The sequence below is a fragment of the Perna viridis genome, chromosome 1 (assembly GCF_037379345.1).
Source record: "Perna viridis isolate PV_CMFRI_1.1 ecotype Kerala chromosome 1, ASM3737934v1, whole genome shotgun sequence".
NCBI lineage: Eukaryota > Metazoa > Mollusca > Bivalvia > Mytilida > Mytilidae > Perna > Perna viridis.
In genome coordinates, this window is record NC_142445.1 from 58,164,345 (window position 1) to 58,186,236 (window position 21,892).

Here is a 21,892-nt window from a genome sequence, read left to right on the forward strand (position 1 = left end):
CTTGAATTAAACAAAATAGCAAAAGTTACGAAAAAAAGTTATGAATCTCTCACACAATACAAATAAAGCTTGATGCAAGATAATGATTTTTGCCCTTCCGTTTCTTTTACTAGTAATTTTACAACTACAAAGAAGTCTAAAGTATAAAAAAAAATTGTAAGCAAGGCATTGATTTTACATCTGACCAAATCTACTGATTAAGAAGTGGTTGGAACAATTTATTTTATAGTATTTGAACTAATTTCCAATATTGTTATCTATACAATAAAAAATAACAATTTTAGGAAAGAAATGACTAAAACCAAAACTTATTAAAATTAATGCCTGCATAAAAACGACATCCTTACTACTAAATACAAAACTCGCAATTAACAACAACATCAGCAAAACAAAATAAAATCCCAACCAAATAAATCAAAATCTGAGAAAACGAAACTAAACGAATTACTGATTCGTCATTTTTTATATATGAGAAGATTCCAATGTCTTAATACATATACATATTCTATTTTAATATTTTCCATTTTAAAGATTTCTTACATTTGATGGGAAGACAAAACTAGGAAAATATGACAGCTCTCTCAGATCATACAACAAGCTCTACTATGCCGGAGGAAGGCCGGTTGTTACCTCTGAAGTAGGTTTCAGGACAGAAAGAATGGATTTTTGGTTCAAATATTTGTTTAAGAATACATTTGTTTGTAATAATGCCATGGCCATGATTTGTATATACAGCTATATTACTTTATTTGTTATTTCCTTATCATTTATTAGACTGTGTTAGACAAACTTCAGGTTCCAAAAAGTATGTGATACAGTGATTGGTTTAATAAATATAATTTTTATGAAAACTTTTAATACACTTAATTATCTTAGAACAATAATTTGATTAATTTGTAAAAATATTTCACTATTATAAATGCTGTCTATTTACAGTGTTTAATGTTTATACTTATGCAGGTTTGATTTAGCATTTTAACGACTGTAACACTCTTAATTCGGAAAACTGAAAAAAATGACCCTCTACTTTGAAATACAAAAATAATAGTTCGGTAGTGGGCTTATTTTTATCATGGGAACTCCAGTACGATTCTTTGAATTAATGTTGATTAACATCTCATACATCAATTCATGTCATTTGATGTAACTTAATTATAGATATTTCTTTATGAAGAGTAATCAAGGGAACCAAGATTCTAGCGGAAATCAAAACGTAATCCAGGGACGAAAACCAGACATGGAAAACAGAAAAACACAACAAAGAACATAAAGTAACTAAAGTAATACATACAAAGTTACAAAAGTAAATGAGCAACTCTGAATGAATACTTGATTATCACATATTTCATTAAAATAACAACGTTTTTGCATATGTAATAATGGCATCGTTTTCAGTATGTTATCTGCTCCCATGACAATATCTGTCTTCTTATGAGCTTTACTGATGTCCCTTCCGCATAACTTTTCATTGGTGACGCCATAGTCGATTCGATGTAACATTGTCAGTTGAAATTGCGGTCCAGGCACATTATCCGATAGTCTTTTATGCTTTTTGATAATTTGGAAGATAGTTCATTTCCGATACAAAGTATGCGATGAAGAGATAAATTCAAATCCTTTTTAATATTAACTTTGTTAATCGGATTTCAAAACATTTCTTACATGCATTGCAATGTTGAGGCCGATTGAATTGTACTTATTCGAAGTTAGTCATTTATGTAAATTTGCATATGAGTAATTCTTTCTATTGTTTTGTATTATTGTATTGTTTTGGGGTTTTGTTGTTGTTTTTGTTGGGTTTTTTGGTTTGTTTTTGTTTGGTTTTTGTTTTGTTTTGTTTTGTTTTTGTTTTTGTTTTGTTTTGTTTTGTTTTGTTTTTGTTTAGTTATTTGAATATTACCTCATCTTAACAGTGATAATTTTTATAAACTTTGTTGGTGTACAGCTGAACAGCTTATACGGAATTGCCATTGGGTGTAAGTCCGATTTCATGTTGCGGGATAAATAGTGACGTGATTTTCATTATCAAAATTTTACTCTTTTGGTTTTTGTCTTATTGACATTTGTTAAGCTGTCCTTTCCTAATGCCATAGTATATTAATATTCTGTTGTGAATTATTAACGAAAATTATGTTCTCCTGTTTTGGCATTTTTGTATCCATTATTGTTTAGTTATTGTCTTGATTTAATTATGTATTTTTTTTATTCCAAATGTATCACTTCATTTGATAAGCTAAAGTACCCATTCTCTAATGATAAATAGTAACAAACAACGTGATGTATAGTTAAAAATTGTGTTTTATAATGATTAAACAATAAACAACAAGCACCTTGTAATGTTTTCCCTGTAAGTAAGGGTGTCAGTAAAAACATATCGAACTCATAACCACAAATAGAAGGGATATAAATAATAATACATGAACTTGTTGTAGAATAAGTTAACAATAAAACGGAAAATGAATTTCAAATATAATGTCTAATTTTATTTCCCGATATATTCTTAACCTTTCTAGTTTATATATGAAATGATGGTTTAACTAGCTTTCATGGCTAGCCAAGCCTCCCGTTTCTACACTAGCTATATGAGTTACGGTGTAAGGAACTAATAGATTTTTAGCTTGTAGAAAATATTTCTGTAAACTTTTCATTATTTACAAGGCTTAGCGCAGAAACCAAAACAATTAATGCGAGTTTTAATTCTCAATTCAAAACGTACGTTGGTAGAAAAGGTCTTACTTTAAGATTATATATTCGGTACTTTAAATTATGCAAAGCCTTTATTTATCTAAAATATTGTTTTATTGGAGTTAATCAGCAAAACAACTGACAAAAAAGTTAAGTAGCTGTCTATGTAAGAATCATGCAAAATCTGAAAAATGTGATACACCCCAAAAAAGGCTACATATTTTTATTTTTGTAATTAAGTTGTTTCATGGGTCTATACTATGAAATGTGTAATTATTCATTCAAATCTGCCTACTCTTAGGAGATAATCCACATTGAAAATCCAGTAGATTCTATTGTATTTGAGCGCCATTTACAGAGTTATCTCCCTTAATTTTGAAATCTACAGTACATTCTATACAATTTTTATCTCCTAAGACCACGGGTTATATGAAAAACCACATGTTAATTTCTGTTTACTAAGACATTTCAAACAAAATATCAAAAATAAAAATATGTAGGCTTTCTACCCATGAATCACATTTTGCATGATCCTTAGCTGGAGTGCAACTTAAATACTTTTCTTTACAAGTTGTCGCAAAGTTGAATAATTTTTCTTTGTCTTTTTCGAATAATACTACAATATCGAAAAAAAAATACCAAAGCATCAGAATTGAAATTGTTCAAATAAGTTAATATTGAATTACATGTCCAAAACGTGCAGACATGAAACAAAAATGATTTACATTTACAATGTACCGAACCAAATAGAATAGATAACACATAAAAACTGAAGATACATGTACGGTAAACAAGACGTCACAAATAAAACAAACACAAAAACAAAATCAGTAGCAATATAAACTTCCACAAAGCAAGGAGTGACATCAGGTTCTAAGAAGGGTAAGCATGTCCTGCTCTGTCAGCAGCACCCGTCATATTGCAAAAATGTTCTATTTTGCTGTATGTATTTTTAGTCGATTGTCTTCCTTTTTGGTGCCGAAGTAAGATATATAAAACCGTTGTGAAAAAAAAAATAACCAAACATGCTAATAATTATCTTTCGTTGGTTTTTTCTATGAAGAATGAATAGTGTGGTTTTCATTCTTCCCAGGAAGACCTCTTTCTCTATATATACTATATAAACTTATAATGCGATGTCACATTTGCAGCTAAACAAAACATTTAAAATTGCAATACTGCTTTTTTTAAGGGAATGGGGCTGACGGTGTAAATTCCTCGATATAGTTTTCGATAAATCTAACGATGAACATCTATTACGGGTCTTTTTTTCGATGGCAAAGTTCATACGTCTTCACAGTGCTCCAATTAATGTTTTCCCCAATATATATAAAGTATAAAGGGTTGTACAACGATAAAGATGTTAAAACACTATAATAAAATATATAATGACAAAATTTCCATGGTAGTACGGGACAGTTTATTTAGATGTTATTATGTAGGATCGATGATCAAATTAACGATGCATGTCACAACAAATCAATATTATATAAACGTCTCAGAATGTGACGACTCTATCCACTACACTGCTCCATCGGATCAAATTGATACAGGGAACTGTCCCGTACTACCATACATCGTGTACTAAGTTACAGCCCTAGATTAATCCTACGAGAAGGAATGACCCGGCCAGCGAAAGCTATATTTCATAGCCTAGCTGGCCGAGTGGTCTAGGGTGCAGGCGGCGTTGCCATAGATGTCACAGTGGTACGAGTTCGAGTCCTGCGGAGGGAACAACCAAAAATTTGCATCGCAAATTTGACAATTCTAACATCGTTGGGAATTTTTCAGATCTTTCTATACGTTTACATATCTTCCCTATATCAATTTGATCCGATGGAGCAGTGTAGTGAATAGAGTCGTTATATTCTGAGACGTTTGTGTGTGTGTGTGTGTGTGTGTGTGTCTTGAAATTAAATATTGTATACAGTTCATATATTTAAACGTTACTTAGATACTATTGTAGTTTTTCACCTGAAGATCGTCTATGAAGACGTGAAAGTACTAGTGAATTATTAATATGGAACTCCTGACGACTTTGATTTTAATGTTGTTAAATATTCATTCTATGTTGCAACATTTTAACTGCTTAAGCGAATAGAGTTAAATTCTATTTTCACAAAATCGTGTGTCCATTTTCCCAAAAGCTTTCTGCAGAGTAATGTTGACCACAGGTTTAGCTCTTCGTGGTCTATGATCATAATCATGACCTGACTGACTGAGTGTCAGTTTCACAAATGACCTCCATACATCATAGATATACTTTTTTAACAAGTCATGACCATCATTGGGCAGCTAGGCACTTAACTCGCAAGAACTTGTTTAGTTAATTTTCAAGATTCAATGTGTATCGAATACACAGAGAGTTATATACAGATCCACCGACCAGAATTTAATAAGACAAGTGAAGACTGTCTCTTTCTTAACATCTATGTACCAAAGGTAGTTATTTTTTTTAAACATTGCATTAACAATACTCGTACGATTTGAATATTATTATATTAATATGGGCTTTTTTTATTTTGTTCAAATTAATGGCAAATTTTGTTAACGTCGTTCCATTATTGATGATACGTCATAAAGGTTCTTTTGAACGACAAATTTCAAATCAAATTAAAGAAGGTGTTTTTAATTGTGTGGTAAGAATTAAATATGTCAAGGAATTAGTGAATTTTTAAATGAATCACGAAATAAAAAAAAATAGTCATATTAGAATCGAAATAATTCACGGAAACTCCATTTTATCATTTTTTTATCACGGTCTGGCCATTTGTGTTGCATTGTTAAAGAACGACAAAAATGGCCAGCCAGAGAAAAACATGGAGTTTCCGTGATTTACTTCGATTCTTAAAAGACAAGGTTCTTCATTTTTGAGGCCAGGTGAGCTTTTGACATCACTTTGCGTCCGTCGTCGTTGTCGTTGTCGCCGTCGTTACCAATTTTTCAACGTGTCATAATTTTCCTTTCCTCTTTCGACTACCCCGGAATTGACTTTTTATGAGCAACTCGGCGGGCGTTTCTAGAAAAGCAAAGAGGACGCTTACTCTACCGGTGCACCTGGTCCATGCTCCCAGTTTTTAGTAGGGTCCGAGTTGCTCATTTGCTTTTGTTACTTTGTATGAATTATTTTAGTTACTTTATGTTCTTTGTTGTGTATGTCTGTTTTCCATGTCTGGTCTTTGTCCCTGGATTTCATTCTTTTGATTACCACTATTACCTTGGTTCCCTTGATTGCTCTTTCAAAAATCTTTTCCTCAGACACTACTTGACCAGTTTAAACCAAACTTGGTATGTATGTTTCTTGGGAAATACCACGTAGAAAAGTTGTGGAAATGTTTTATCCGTCGAAAAACATGGCCGCCATTAGTAAAAATAGAACATAGGGGTCAGACAGTAATTTTTCACATATATCTCCAAATCCGTGAGGTTTAGCCAAATTCTGACATGGATAAAACTATTCAACATGATGAGATCTCTGTGGTCAAATTTTCATTTGAATCTGATAAGCCATGTTTGAGTTATTGTTCTTTTTCGACGTTTTTTTTTTATTTTAAAATGTTATTTTTTTTTTAATCTTCTCCTCTGACACTACTTGACCAATTGAACCAAACTTGGTATCAATATTTCTTAGGGTATCCGTAACAAAAACATGGCGTCGTTAGAAAAAACATAGAACATAGGAGTCAGACAGTAGTTTTTCACACACATCTCCAAAACAGTTAGGTTAAACCAAATTCTTTCAAATTTACAAATGATCCTCTTGTAAGACCTACAAAAGTCTCCAGGGATCAAAGTTGTCAAACAACTACTTGTAAGAGTTATTGCCCTTGAAAGGAAAAAATGACTTTTTCAGTTTTCTGCCAATATCTTGAAAACTATGATAGAAAGAAACTTTTAATTGATGAAATGATCCTTTTGATAAGTTCTACCAAAGTCTTCCTGGGTCAAAATTATTGGACATCTCCATGTTAAATTTATTGGCCTTAAATGGTAAAATTTAACCATTTGAGCGATTCAGGCTCCTGGGATCCTCTTATTTTAATAGACGTTCCAAGAAATGTTAGTCATGTGTTTATCACTTTTTTACCATAGCTGTGGTCTAAAGTGCTTTGAAGCACGTCATATTAGAATTTCATAATCTAGTATACATTTATTGATAACGACAACCTTTGTAATTTTAACACAAAAATAGATATCCGGAGATTAACGATTAATCCTACTTACTTTCTAAGATTCATTGAAATGAATCCGTCAAATAAATACGTTTCTCTTATGATGAAAACATTTCGTAGGTGACTTTTGTTAGACTGCCTGTATTGCTGTTTATTCATGGTGGGTCCAACTCTGACGGCATGGGTGCAGTATTTGATGGAGACATTTTTGGCGGCATACGGAGAGATAGTAGTAATAAATTTCAACTACAGACTGAACTTTTTAGGTGATTAAAACTTCGAATATTGTATAAATGAACAAAGGGAACCAAAATGACAACTTTTATGACACAGACAACACAACACTGAGGAACGCAAAAATATTTTGATTTATTATATACTTTTTATTAATGTATAGTTAGATAATCAAACTCAGATGGCATTTATGTATCTTAATATAAGTTACCTGAAGCAAAACACACACAGACCTCATTGTATCTTCTAGTCTACAATCGAAAGGGGACGATTTGAAAAAAAAATCCTTGAGGTTATCACAGTTTTGATTTGAAAGACACCAATAAAGTTACAACAAAAATACACAACACAAACAAACAAGAACAAAAACTGAAAAAAAATACAATGAAATTTAGATTTCTGCATTAGATATAAATTGTTTAGATTGATGAAACTACGATCACCCATGTCAAGTCTTGTAATCACAGTAAGAATCCCGCCCCCCCCAAAGAAAAAAGGCAAAAGATGACATTGGCGAAAACATAAGTAATTTGTGATCGATGTTACCTTACATAAATGAAGTTACAACATAAGTTAAGAAATAAAGACAAAACATGTATAGGTGTCTAGACAAAACTAAGGTTATTCAGGTTAACTTACTAAGACGTCAAATGTAAATTTACATGTGATGTTACAATTGACTTAACGTGAACATTACCATGTTTTAGGATCAAAACAAACCTTTATAAATCCTCATACACGGAAATTAAAAATTCAGAAACTTTAGCAAAATTTTAAATAATGCTACCTATTTGTATTCAACTTGGTCTTAAAATAACATAAGCAATCAGTAAAAAAAGAGTATGGAAGGAAATCAAAAGAATGTAATCCAGGGACAAAGACCAGAAATGGATAACAGACATACACAACAAAGAACATAAAGTAAATAAAAAAATGCATACAAAGAAACAAAAGTAAATGAGCAACACGGACTCCACTAAAAATTGGGAGCATGGACCAGGTCCACCGGTAGGGTAAGCGTCCTCTGCTTTTCTAGAAAAACCCACCGAATTGTTCATAAAAAGTTATAAAAATGTATACTTAATTCTACTAGTTTTACTTCAATGTATAAGTTACAATGATAATAAATATTTCATGAGGATTTTTTATTAATACCAGAGGACTTTTTAAGAGTACATAATTTAATGCAGGATTCTATGCGGACAAATATGAAGGTTTAAAAGGGAATAATGGTTTGTTCGACCAAGTTCTCGCAATGAATTGGGTTAGACAGAATGTTAAGTTCTTTAATGGTGATCCTGAGCGGATAACAGTTCATGGACACAGTGCAGGAGCTGCAGATCTTGGTTTTCATCTTATCTCTAAACTAGGAGAAGGTATTATCACTTTTATTTACTGACAAGGGAACTTAGAACTTACAAAAGTAAACGTTATATAACGAAATAATAAAAGACAACTGTCACAAGAAAATATAGTTCAAATCGTTAAGAAATGTATTTCATCTTTAGAAAAGAAATATAAGGGAAAATTTTCCTAATTGATGCAGGTTAAGCATTCCGCAGAGAAACCAAATTATATGATAAATGATATTTTTTCTGAAATGTTTTATGTCCCTTTCTTAAAAAAAAAGTTAATTTACCTTTTTGACTCATAGATTCTAAATACAAAAACAGCTATTGTCTGTTATGTGTGCTATAGGAATTTGTTTATGTAATACAGGCGTTGAAATTTGCTGAGAAGACGCATTCTTTCCCTTGCTAGTGTAGAAATAATTACGCGGAAAAAGGAAAGTAAAACAAGGTTTTTCCTTTCGTTTAATTAGTTTGCTTACTGGTATTTAAAATTCAGACCAGGTAAAGATGTATAAGAGTCCTTTTTATCGTAAAACTGTTCTTCCTCCTCCAATACAAATTGTAGAAGAAAATTAGAGAGGGAAAAATAATCTATTTACAGTTATGTGATTAGTACAATGAAAAAAAGAAGTTTGTTTCATACATTTATTTTACAGAATGATTTTGTAAAACGTTTTTATATATAACTTATGCATATGCAACAAAATGAACTGTACTTAAATGACCTTACATACACACTGAAATAAATGAGTCATAAATGAACAAGATGCTCTCAAATAGCCTGAATCGCTCACCTGGCAAACCATACCCTATTAACTAAGTAGGTATCACGCTTCATTACCATGTTTGACAAACAATTGTTGAAAAGAGCATCCAATGAATGCTGTAAGTTCAACTGAGTACCTAAAGTACTGCAAAATGTTGGAAATGCATTCAAAGTGTTTTAGAACCTCTGGAAAAAATTGGACAGGAGCCCCCATTCCCTGTTATCCCACCGGGTGTGATGGGGCTGAAAAATAACATGACATGAAGTTAAATCGTGACAATACAACATTTTCATCATCACTTCAACCCAGAAGACCATGTTTACTATATAATCCAAATATCATTGAAATTAAAGCAAAAGTACAAATTAGCGGGAAAATGGCAGCCATTTTGAAAATGGTCGCCCAAATCAAATTTTCGTCAACACGATTCAACTAAGACTACCATGTTTCGTGAAGAAACCAAAAATCATTGAAATCAGAGCAACTGGTAAAAATGGCTGCTAATTTGCTAATTTGAAAATGGTCGCCTTCCAAAAAATGTCAATACTACCAGTCAACCCAGAATATCATGTTTAACTTATGAGTTAACTTATGAGTAGCTTTCATCTTTCATTCTTCTATAGTTGAAAAAATAGCAAAAAATCATTTTGACTCATGTTCTATTTTTAGTAATGACGGCCATGTTTTTAACCGATTAAAAAATTTAAAACAATCAGATACCTAAGGAACAATTATGCCAAGTTTCATTAAATTTTGATCCATGGTTTCAGGGAAAAAGATTTTTGAAAATTGTTCATGTGAAAAAAAAACAAAAAATCTATTTCAGGGGCTCCACATTGGGTGACAAATCATTTTGAATATTAAGACATTGGTCTGTCTTCTGATGGTGAACAATATTACCCTATTTTTGAGTTATTTGTGAAATACTGTGTTTTTTTAGTAAGAGCGGCTATGTCTAAAAGCTGACGGCAACAGACGACGCCAGACGACGGACGCAAAATAATGACAATAGCTCACACGGTCTTTAGGCCATTTGAGCTAAAAAGTGGTACATGGTTTTTAAGACAAAATGTTTCATGTTCTTTGTTGCGTGTGTCTGTTTCCCCGTGTCTGGTCTTTATCCATGGATAATATTCTTTTGGTTTCCGCTCGTTTTGGTTCTCTTGATTACTCTTTAGTTTGTGGTTTAATATGCGTCCTACTCCGTTGTGATTGGCAATCATTTGTATAATTGTATTGCATTACTGTTATTTGTCTCTTTGACTTTTGTTTAATTTTCTGTAAATGATCAGAATCATAATCCAGATGATTATTTGGTTAGAGTCATACAATTAAGCCGTGTAACAAACAAAAGTAGTTATTCATGTCTTTTAGGTTTATTTAAGCAGGTTATCGTCCACAGTGGATCACCTTTGTCATTTTGGGCGGTATCAGATTGTGTGAGAAACACTAGGACATTGTTGAAGCCAGTAGAATGTCAACCACAAACAAGTGAATTAGCTGAATATGTTTATATAAATATCAGGAAGTTTTTTGAGAAGTCGTCATATATCAGTCGATTTGTTTCAGTGAACAACATCACGTATAATTATGTATATGATTAACTTATTTGTTAGTTATTCTGAGCCCTGCAATTATTGATATTAAACACTGTCACATAGGGGTTCAGAAATTTCGTCTTTCGACAGTTGTACATTTCTAACTTCTGCAAATTAGGGCTTTAAAACAAGTATATCATTGCCAATAAATGATGTCAATCTTGTCAATTACATTAAATATCTATATTGCTGAAAGAATGAACAGAATGACATATTGTTATACCAATAAAGGAATGGACATTTCTCAAATGTCGCAAACAGCTGATTAATATCCATACAGTATTCTTAATAAACTGGATAATTCCTTCTATTTACGACATTTTGAACCGATCTATAACTTACTTCAATATTAAAATTTCCCACTCTGTTAGTATTTAGTTAAATAAAATGAAATAATGATTATGATTTGTAAAGATACAAACTAAACTTTCAAAATGCATCGTCTGCGAAAAGTAAATAAAAAACATGCCGAGACTAGAATTGTAATTTATGAACAACTCCTTGGTGACAATGTTTAAGTTTTATCAATTGTCTCCAGAACAGCAAAACACACATCATATCATCGGGTTGCTATGTGAAAATAAGCCATCCATCTTAATCTGTAAAATGTATTTTAGAGATGAACAATGTCTCGATAGTCGAGTTGATTAAGACTTCAAATTGTCTACTACGTGTACTTCGCGAGACGTCATTCCATTTGTATGCCTTTGTGATTGATTGTAACTACATGACATCTTGATATTACTATTATTCTTTTTTAACTAAATGTATTAGCGATTTATTAGCTTTAATATTTTTAAAATTTATTTTATCAATGTTGTTTTGTAGGATTTATTTCCCATCATTATTGATGGCCACCACCAAACAGAAAGTCCTGATAAAAGATACCATTGAGGCGAGTTTCATAAAATTAAGTCAGTTTTACTGCTCACCAACAAAGACGAAGGATCACAGGCTATACCGACAGGTACATTAAAAACTATTTACTTTATGTACTAAAATTCATATAATATATCATTATTAAAGGTATAATTCTGCCTAACATTTATGCGATAAAAATAAACAATAAAAATGGCTGCCAAATATCCCAATACCATTTTGAAGGCACCTTGACGAAATGTAGTGATTCGTAACTTACCTTAGTTTGTTTTTGTATTTTATGTCTTTGTTTTCTTTTGTGTAACCCGTAAAGCGGGAAGTATGAAGTGACCATGTCGTGTATCCATTCGTCTGTACATTCGTCAATACCAGATCTATATCGCACTCAAAATTGTGCGCAATTTTTTCGCGCAAAAATTATGGATATTGATTGAATATATATGATTAGCATATTAAGAAGATGGGGTACTTCAGCGTTTTTTATGCATACATTTAACAAAGATGGATAAAACTCTTGTAGATCTTCATTGCCATTGATAAATTGTGCCTAGTCTTGTACACTTCCCATCTGTAACTACTCGGCGGTTTTCTAAATATTCATATCAGTGATTATTTTGAAAATCGCCGAGTAGTTACTAATTAAATACTTTCGGTGGAAATAAATCGCAGAAAACATATATTATATGTTGACCTAGTCCTAGGATATGATTTCTGCGCGTAAAAAGTGTGCACAATTTGAGTGTAATTCATATTTTTGAGTGAATTGTCTCATTTCTCAGTGCAATTTAGTAATTTATGTTTGAAATGTTAGTGTGAAAAACAGTGCTTAATAAGAAAAATAAGTGTGCAGTGGGAGGTTTTGAGTGCAGAATATACAACTTGAGTGTGTATTTTTACATCATTTTATTTCCATACATATGACATGAACCGCGTGTCATAGCGACCCCTTTTATGCTCGAAAAGTTTGGTTTATTATATTAAAAAAAAACAAGAAATAGCTTGAGGACCACCATCCTTTAGAAAGTCAGCAGACCCCCATCCCCATTTGCAGCATTTTTTGATCCACTACTGGTGTTGGGTTTATGTCGAAATTGAAACTAACCTAGCCTTGTTACTTTTTGTCATGACACTAAAGAATTCGTGTAACTTATAGACTTACGTTAGCTCACAGTATCAGCTATAGGTATACAAAATATGACATTGCTACCATTTTTGTCAGCCAAACTGACAAAAAATTTTATATATTATTTATCACTTATCCATTATGAATTACTTATAGTCGATCCGCTGTTTTAAATATCAATTGGTATTTATAACACTGTGTTGTTATTTTAAATAGATCTAGTTGACTTTTATACAAAGAACAACGTAGAAGATTTTATTGACAATTATATCAGTTTGTTTCCTGAGAAAAGGGATACTTTTGCAGGTGAAGATGTCTGTATCTTTTTGTATTGTCTTGCATGTATACGTGTAGATGCAGCTTTTTAAAAAACACTTTTCAAGAAATTATAGTTCGAAATAAGCTGTCTGTAATATTTATCTTCGGTTAATTGCAAGTAATGCTTACTTAAGACCAGATAGAGGAGAAAGTTAAATATTTCGTTTATTTTTTTTTCTGATATGATGCTGTTAATGTAACAATCAGGCAGATCCTAAGATATGGGTGACACAAGGTAAATGTCAAATAAATTATTTGTTCTAAGTAATGTTAATATCATATGTTTGTCAAATAGTATTAAGATTTATTTACAAGGTAATTAGATGACTCACAAAATTATTTTAAAGTCCTTTTAGAAAGCAACCAAATTTTGCTCAATATAAAGAGTTATCTCCCTTTTTTCAATGAATTTCAATGTTTTCTAAGTAATTCATTTCTCTTTAATCAAAAATTAACATTCATCTTTTAGAAGGGATGCATTTGTGATGTGAAATGAATAAAAATATTCTAAAATCAAAATGTGTCATGCACCAACCACTGCCTGGTTTTTGCATGGACGCCCTCTTAACAGACCATATTTCCGACACTACTGTTGATATATATTTTTTTAATTTGCATTTGATTAAGTGTATGTCTTATTTAAGCTTGTTAAGTTTATTTTTAAAATGTTGCAGAACCAGAGTTCACAAAAAATTATTTAAACATTTGAAACTAAGTAATTAACACTCAGTTTGTTGTAGATGACATAAGAATGACAAATAAATTCTGGAAGAAGAAAAATATAACAAGATTTCCTGAGGTAAAAAGAATGCTAGTAAAACTCATATTACCATATCCGGATATTTAAGATCATATAATTTTATAATGAGAAAAAGATCGGAGTGTCAAACAAGTAATCAAGGAAAAATTGACAAAAACCACACAGACAGCAAGTCTCAATGTTTACTTCACTTTCGAATGCGTTGTGCTTTCTTTTAAAATGTTTATGCACGTAAATACTTCGGAACAAATCTGAATATTTTTTTTCTTACCGAAAGGTAATATAATTTCTTGTTCATAGACACGAACTTGCTGATATTTTTTGCATATATGCTAATGGAAAAAGAAACTGTGCACCCTAGCTTTTCTTTCAATATTTTAACACATTTGTTTTATTTACATTTCGTAAACATCCCATTTCACATTTTCATGATTGCTAATTGAAACATCTTTTTAAGAAACAAAGAAGTGCAAAAAATTAATTGTTTAAACATCGACCTAATCCGACGAAAAGATTGATCATCATATCGTGGAAGGTTTAAAATGTGCAATTTCCTAAAAAATTGTCATTTTTTATATTTAGGGAAGAAAAGTGTCTTTTTTGTAACTCTGAAACTGCTGTTCGAAAAATTATCTATTCCACCTGGTACCTTGCCATGGTTTGCAAAATTCAAGCGAAAATGTGCAATTTTAAGAATCTTATGCACATTTGAAGTCTGGCTACTATATTAATTTAACAGGAATGCACATTTTCTTTTTTCAATTAGTATATTTAATTTTTGCTAATATACAGTACTTGCACTTGGCTGCCGATGTTGATTTTTTGCTCCTATGGTGAAGATGGCCGATTTAGTATCTACAAAAATAAAGAAGACGTTCCTATTAAGTTTCGACTATCGGACACAGAACATCACTCCAAAATGGATAGGTACTTTCTTTATCAGTTGTTGATGTGAGTAAGACGACTTTATCATTATTTGACATCAAATATTTCGGGTTTCTTTATTATTACATTCAACAATGATTACTAATGAACTTCAAAGACTTCTATTACACTAAAAATAGAAACGAAAAGTAATTTATTAATCATATTCATGTCCTTAAATTATGTAAACATGGAAATGACATTTACATGTATGGAAACATAAATGCTCTCTTGTAGCGAAAGAAGATAAATGCGCAATTTTTAATCTGCATTTATAGATGTTCAGCATGGTTGGGATAACTTCTATACATTTGGAGTTCCCCTAATTGGTACTCCAGTTTTCCCTTTTACCCCTAGAGATGCTGAAGTTTCGTTGAAGACCATGACAATTGTTAGTGATTTTGTCAAAACTGGGTTGGTAAAGAATTACTAGTACATTAAATGCTTTCTAACATTTTGCAAAATTTACAAGATGGGCATTAAAATACGCACAGTGGCAAACATACTTAATGATTTATAAAATGAATTTAACTTGTATAGAAATGAAACCTTTTTTAAGATAAATTTTGAATTTATTAATCTTAACTTTTATCATCCTTTAGTCTTGTCCTTTTTTTTTCTAACACCATCAATATATAAATATAAAAAATATGTATGTACATGTATTAACTTTCGTATTTGTTTGGTGTTGATCAATCTCTTTTGAGTTCAACCATTTTGAGTTCAGAAGATTTTTTGTTTTATTTTGTATATGCAAGTTTCCAAGGACAAACAATGAACCGTTACAATCCAGCATTCAGAGCATACAATAAACTCGATTACGTCAATGGAAGAACAATTGTAACACACGAAACTTATTTCAAACAAGAGCGAATTGAATTCTGTGATAAATATTTATACGATTATGACGAGTTTGATTGTACACAGTGTAGACGCAAATCTTATCTGTAACAATTAAATAGTTGAAATCTTTGGTTCATTATGGCGTTGTTTTTGGAGCGTTGGTGATACATCAGCCACAAGGTGGGAATTTAAATACTCTCTAACAAATATATAAAGCAATAAAAAATGTTATTTCATATCAGTGAAAAATCAGTAATTTCAATTGGATAAAATCTTTTCACGGTGGTATTAATTATTCTGCAGTAAAATGTTTTACCAGTCAATACCATGATGTGATAATGCCCGTTACGAGGTAAGAGCTATATCCCCTTATTCGAACGCATTCGTGATCAAGCAATCGGAACGCGCCAGTCTTTCTAGTTACACAAAGGAAAACCTCGGAGGCACTAAGCGGATGGATCTGTCCGGAATTTGACCGATCCAATTCTAAAATAATAGTTAAACTGGTTGAATTTTGTACCATTACTTTTTTTCTTAGCTCCTCGCTTGGTGCCAAAATTCTCGGAAGAGTTGTTGTTCTTTATTTCTAGTGTTATCCAACCAAACGTTTTAGCGCCACCTGGTGGATAGAACTACTTCGATTCGCGTAAGACTACAATTCCGGCATTTTTTTTAGGAAGAAATTCTCCTTTCTGCATCTGAGGTTATTTTTAGTGTAGCGGAAATGGCCGATTTAGTGGTTCCGATTGGTGATCAAGCAGTTGTCAATGTAAATATGGTGACCCACACGTCTGCTCCAGACGCAGAAACACGATTTGCATCGCTTTCTGTAATAAAAGAAAATCAAGGATATGGTTCTACAATGAAATCGATATCACAGGTAATATGATTATATTTAGACTACCCATAGGACAATGGTATTGACTAAGACCGCGGTAATGACCGAGCAGCAGGCTAAATATCACGATATTGACAAGTTTATCAACAACTATTACATATTTAACAAGATATGAATTTTACGGAAGCACTGGAGTCCCATGGAAAACAAAAACTACAACTCGTGCGCATAAGTTATGACCTTGTGCGCATAAGCTACTAAACTGAGTCACGAGCGAGTTACTAACCTGTTCGTGCGTTTTCGAACACGAGTTACTATATATGGAAGGTGTGGACCTATTATACTTAACCAAGTATTTTAGAAAAAAGAGAAAAATAACCGATTTCGACATAAAGTCGCAATATATAAACATCGGAAGAGAGCACGCACAAATAGAGTGATTGATTGATTGATTGATTATTGGGGTTTAACGCCCAAGCAGCAATATTTCAGCTATATTCAGGCGATGAACATGAAATGGATGATGATGAAATTAACAAGGGATGGGACACAAGGATAATAGGGACGACAAATTTTGAATTCCACTAGAAAAAAAGGAAGGATGGGTAGGGTCGGGCAATTTAGCCTCCTGTGGAGGTGCGCATGGGTTCTTACTCCTATCGAATACCTCAGCAGGGTTCTTTAACGTGCGAGGAACGTGGCAACTTTCCCAACACGGTGCACCAGTATGGTTTGCGGTCAGGTTTTCCGAATTATAGCCTGACAACACGCCAGGGGAACCCCATTCCACCACCTGGGGCACACAACCCAGTTGCTCTGTTGGCAGAGCGCCCTAGCCCTCGGCTAGGGTTCTGAGCACAAATAGTCGCCTTTTACGACAAGCTTAGCGCTGCTGCAGGCCTATTCTTTTGACACCCGGACCTGCACGGGGCTACACTTATAGAAGTAAACAATAAAGCCCTATAAGCCCGAACACCTCACTACGAAACGATTTGCGAATAAAATAACACCGCGCGTTTAGGTTTCATCTACCACTTGGGGGCCCTCTGAAAATACATATGCAACAATGTTACAAATTAAACGAAATGACAAAAGTTGAGAATTTAGTCAAACATTTTGAGTTACTGAGTTTTCTGACCATAAACCAATGGATTCATTTTACATGTGTTTTGCGATTTGACAATTTTGTTTCAGTGAAGTATGCGGACGACATGAATTATGTGTGGATAGCCGAATAAGACCCCAACACCCATCCCCATTATGAAGTTACAATTTTCCATAGGTTTTAATCGGAGAGTATTTGTAATTCCAGCATCCAATATAGGACAACAAGATCGTGCATATTTTTTTTTAACTTACTGTTCACTTAGCTTGCAAAATGTGAGTTCTGCTAGATCTTGTAAGCAGAAACTACGCGCGTGTCAATCATAAATCACGGGCAAATATTTCATAAAGTACCTCGTGTGCACTAGATAGTAACTCAAGGGTTATGTTGCTACAAGATTGAAGTCATCACTAGAGAAGTTTTATGGTCGTCATCATGAACTCGTTGATCGTTATGGTGTATCCATCTGCACCATGAAAACTGATTTATTCAGCGGGTCATAGTTTTCCTTTCCTCGTTTGTCTACCCCGGACTTGACTTTTTATTAGCAACTCGGCGGGTGTTTCTAGAAAAGCAAAGGACGCTTACCCTACCGGTGCACCTGGTCCATGCTCCCAGTTTTTAGTGGAGTCCGAGTTGCTCATTTGCTTTTGTTACTTTGTATGTATGATTTTAGTTACTTGATGTTCTTTGTTGTGTTTGTCTGTTTTCCATGTCTGGTCTTTGTCCCTGGATTACACTCTTTTGATTACCGCTATAACCTTGGTTCCCTTGATTACTCTTTCAAGTAACGTCTTGTATTTTTTTTTCTTTTTGATTTTGGGCATGGCACTCCACCGCTTCTGTAGTTTTTAGCAGTTGCTTCGAAAGAATGCATTCAAATAGCATGTGTGCGTGTTCAGACCATACAAGTAATCTATTGAAATTCCTCTACGGGACTCCTGCTATGCAAAATTTTGTTATCTTATGCCAGAAAATGCAAAATCACATGGTAAAAAGTACCTTACTTAACTATCGTTTTAGTCATGCTGCCAAAGAATGTAATGAAATAAATATCTGAAAGCACTCGGAAACACAGCCACTTTCTCTTTGACATGATCTACGTGTAATGATTTTTCAGGTAAAATTTCATTATTAAGAAATAAAGGACATCATAATTAGTATAGTTAATTGTTTGATCAACCTTTTTTATCTTTTGTGATAGGGTAAAAATGCTGATATAAGTTTGTGAAGCGTACACGGATATACTTCTACCGGGTAATGGCCACCGTCAACAAGTTGATTAACTTTGCCATAAGTTTTATGGTTAGACATATTTGGTGTTATTTGAATATGATTTAATTTCAGAAGCAACACGGATAAAAAATTTTGTGGATCATCTCATTGGCCAAATTCTGTAATGACTGTAACGTCTTCAAACCTTTTTAATGATTTACTCATTTATTTGGGTACTTAAATTAAATTATAAAGAATTGCTGTTGTACCCGAGAAATGTGAAAACTCTGCAGACTAAGTGATGACAAAAGTAGTACCAGATATGCATTTAAGGTTCATGGCTGACCGTTTCGAGGTGAAACAGCAATACAACGTTGGCCCAATGTAGTAGTTTGTAGTTATGGAAATATTTCTTCTTGATGTTTTTTAACCAAAATGATTTTTACTTGACATCGAAATGATTAAACACGACATTTTGAAATTTTAAATACTTTCATATCATAAAAAGGTTCTACGTTGGCCCAACGCTGGTCCAACGCTGGTCCAACGTTTGAACAACCATTTCATTTTATCTTTCTCTTTAGAAACTTGTTTTAGAAGCGAATTCTGTGTGAGATTATTGTTAAATTTTGATTTTTAAATCAAAACCATGATTATATGATTTGCATTATTCTACATTAGTCCAACCCAGAGACAACAGTGAGCCAACACTGAACCAACATTGAACCAACGTCGACACGACTTTGGTAACAAACATGTTAAAAAAGACTTAATATTATTCTTGATGGAAAAATGTATGTCGGTCTCAAGAAAGTAAAACTAGAAAGCAAATCCGGATGTATGAGAGCAAATATTGTGTTGCATCTAAACTGCGATACTAAGTTGGGCCAACGTTGAAACACCATACTATTTATATTTATCAATATAATTTTACGTCTTTCAAGAAAGTATTGTTGGCTCTTTTCTCGAATTCTGTTAACTGCATGTTTAATATTCATGTAACAAGTATTCGCATTTAATATTTATAACTTAATAACACAAAAAATTATTATGAATAACCAAATCTAATTTATGATACCAATAGTGTACACGATTATCTCCCTTCATGCTGCTTTGTAACTGTGATGTAAATTCATCCTAAACACAAAACAGTGACAGGTATTATCATATATCTATTCATTGCAAAAAAATGTAAATTTTCAATATTTAGTATACCAATGCTCGTAGTATCCGGTAATGTTATAATAGATTTTCTTGTTTTAATATTGTAACTACAATCAGCTTAATTGTCATTAGTATATTCTTACTGTAAAGAATTTATAACTGAGGGGAAATGTGAGCGCTTACTCTGAAGAAGTGCACGGCATCAACATTCTGCGACATGACCAGGAAATACGTAATAAAATTATGTCTTAAGGAATCTTAATATCTTAAGGAATACAATCGTCTGACCATATGGTTGGGTTAACGTTAAGCTTGTGTTGAGCCAACACTGGGATACGTTGGGTCAATGTTGGCATTACGTTGGGCCAACGTTGGCTCTCTTTACACATACAACGTTGGGCCAACATTGGGTACCCTACGTTGGCCCAACGTAGGAATGCTGTCTGGGTTTTCAGTACTTTACTTTTGCATATAATTTGCATAGTTATGTATTACTACTCTGCATTAAGCGTGCTGGTCGGTGTCGTGTTCACCATCGTAGCTTTGTAGTTCTAGCCTCATACGAGATCAAACTGTCCCTTGTAAAAATAGAATAGTACATGTGTTCTACGTGTGTGTGTGTTTTTTTTTTTTTTTTTTTTTTTTTTTTTTTTTGTTCAAGTTTTTTTTGTTTTTCTTTTTTATCTTTTTTTTTTTTTTTTTTGCTTGTATTGAACGGGGATTTTACTTTAAAAGATGAAATGATCAGCTAGCATTGAACATTATCCAGTTTCCGATTCAGACACAGGGACTCCGTATATATAGCCATTGCCAGTTGTTTAATCTGGTCCCTGGTAACCAGTTTTTTACATTGAGGTTACAGACCACCAATTCAACCAATGAGCATTTGGAACGTAGGCAAAAATAGTCCTACGCAGAAATTACCCCTGTTCCTCATAGTGCTGTGAAAAAAGTTCTCATCTTATTTAAAAAATTGAAACAGTTTCTGAAAGGAAAAACATTTCTGTACATTTTATAGGTGCATTTTGCTTCTTGTGATGTGAAGCCTAATCTCCATAATGATTTTTAAATATACCCCTATCTTGTGAAAACACTTGGATTTCCCATGCTATTTATAGACCCTTCACTTCCGGTGACCAGTACTGCACTGCAAGTCTGCTAACCCCACATGCCATTCTGAGGATTGTGAGCTGACATATGTAGAATCATGCTGATATATAGTCATCTGCAGGTTAAAGTTAAGGTAAAGTCCAGAGAAGCCATTGAATATTGTGAAATTAGCATAGAAGCCTATGGGAAGTGGAATTAGTGGTTTTTAGCCTTGAGAACATTCGGGTCATCGCGATTACGAAAGAGTAATAATATCAACGGAGCAAGATTCTAACGGAAGTCATTGTTGATTTAACAATTTTAGAGCATATCGCATTCATGTCATTTTGGGTGTTGAAAGTAAGCAAAAATCAGTGGCACAGAAAAATTGACGATTAGCGACTTTGAAGACTTCCGTCTTTGATAAGGGACCGTGCAATATTAAGCGACTAGTTGGTACCGGTGCATATAACAATAGACAGATAAGAACTTGAAAACATATGTCCTATGAACTTCTGGCCGGGTCATTCCTCCTCGTAGGATTAATCTAGGGCTGTAACTTTATAGTGAAAGCTATATTTTTATATAGCCTAGCTGGCCGGGTGGTCTAGGGCGCTGGACTTTGTGCAGGCGGTGTTGCCATAGATGTCACAGCAGTACGAGTTCGAGCAAATTTGACAGTTCTAACATGGTTGGGAATTTTTCAGACCTATATATATATGTCAAATAGAAGAAAATTTACAGTGGTACCACCAACACAGTGCTACCTCACAGTGAATTATCATGTTTAACACCCTTTCTGTACTGTATAAATATTACTGAATAT

The 21,892-nt window shown here is 33.0% G+C and overlaps 1 protein-coding gene and 1 pseudogene across 7 annotated transcripts in view; both read left to right on the forward strand.

The window, feature by feature from the left end:
• The window catches only part of LOC148629557 (neuroligin-2-like), a 32,319-nt gene extending 31,390 nt beyond the window's left edge, over positions 1 to 929 (forward strand). For 6 of the 7 annotated variants that reach the window (XM_088553515.1, XM_088553506.1, XM_088553521.1 and 3 more), the window contains one exon: positions 532 to 929. In XM_088553515.1, the coding sequence (XP_088409641.1) occupies positions 532 to 784 (253 nt within the window). In that variant the 3' untranslated portion in view covers positions 785 to 929. The remainder of the gene's footprint in view (positions 1 to 531) is intronic. The other variant, XM_088553532.1, reaches the window with a different exon arrangement.
• Positions 930 to 5,028: 4,099 nt separating this feature from the next.
• LOC148629558 (neuroligin-4, Y-linked-like) lies at positions 5,029 to 15,245 on the forward strand (annotated as a pseudogene).
• The last annotated feature ends 6,647 nt before the right edge of the window (positions 15,246 to 21,892 follow it).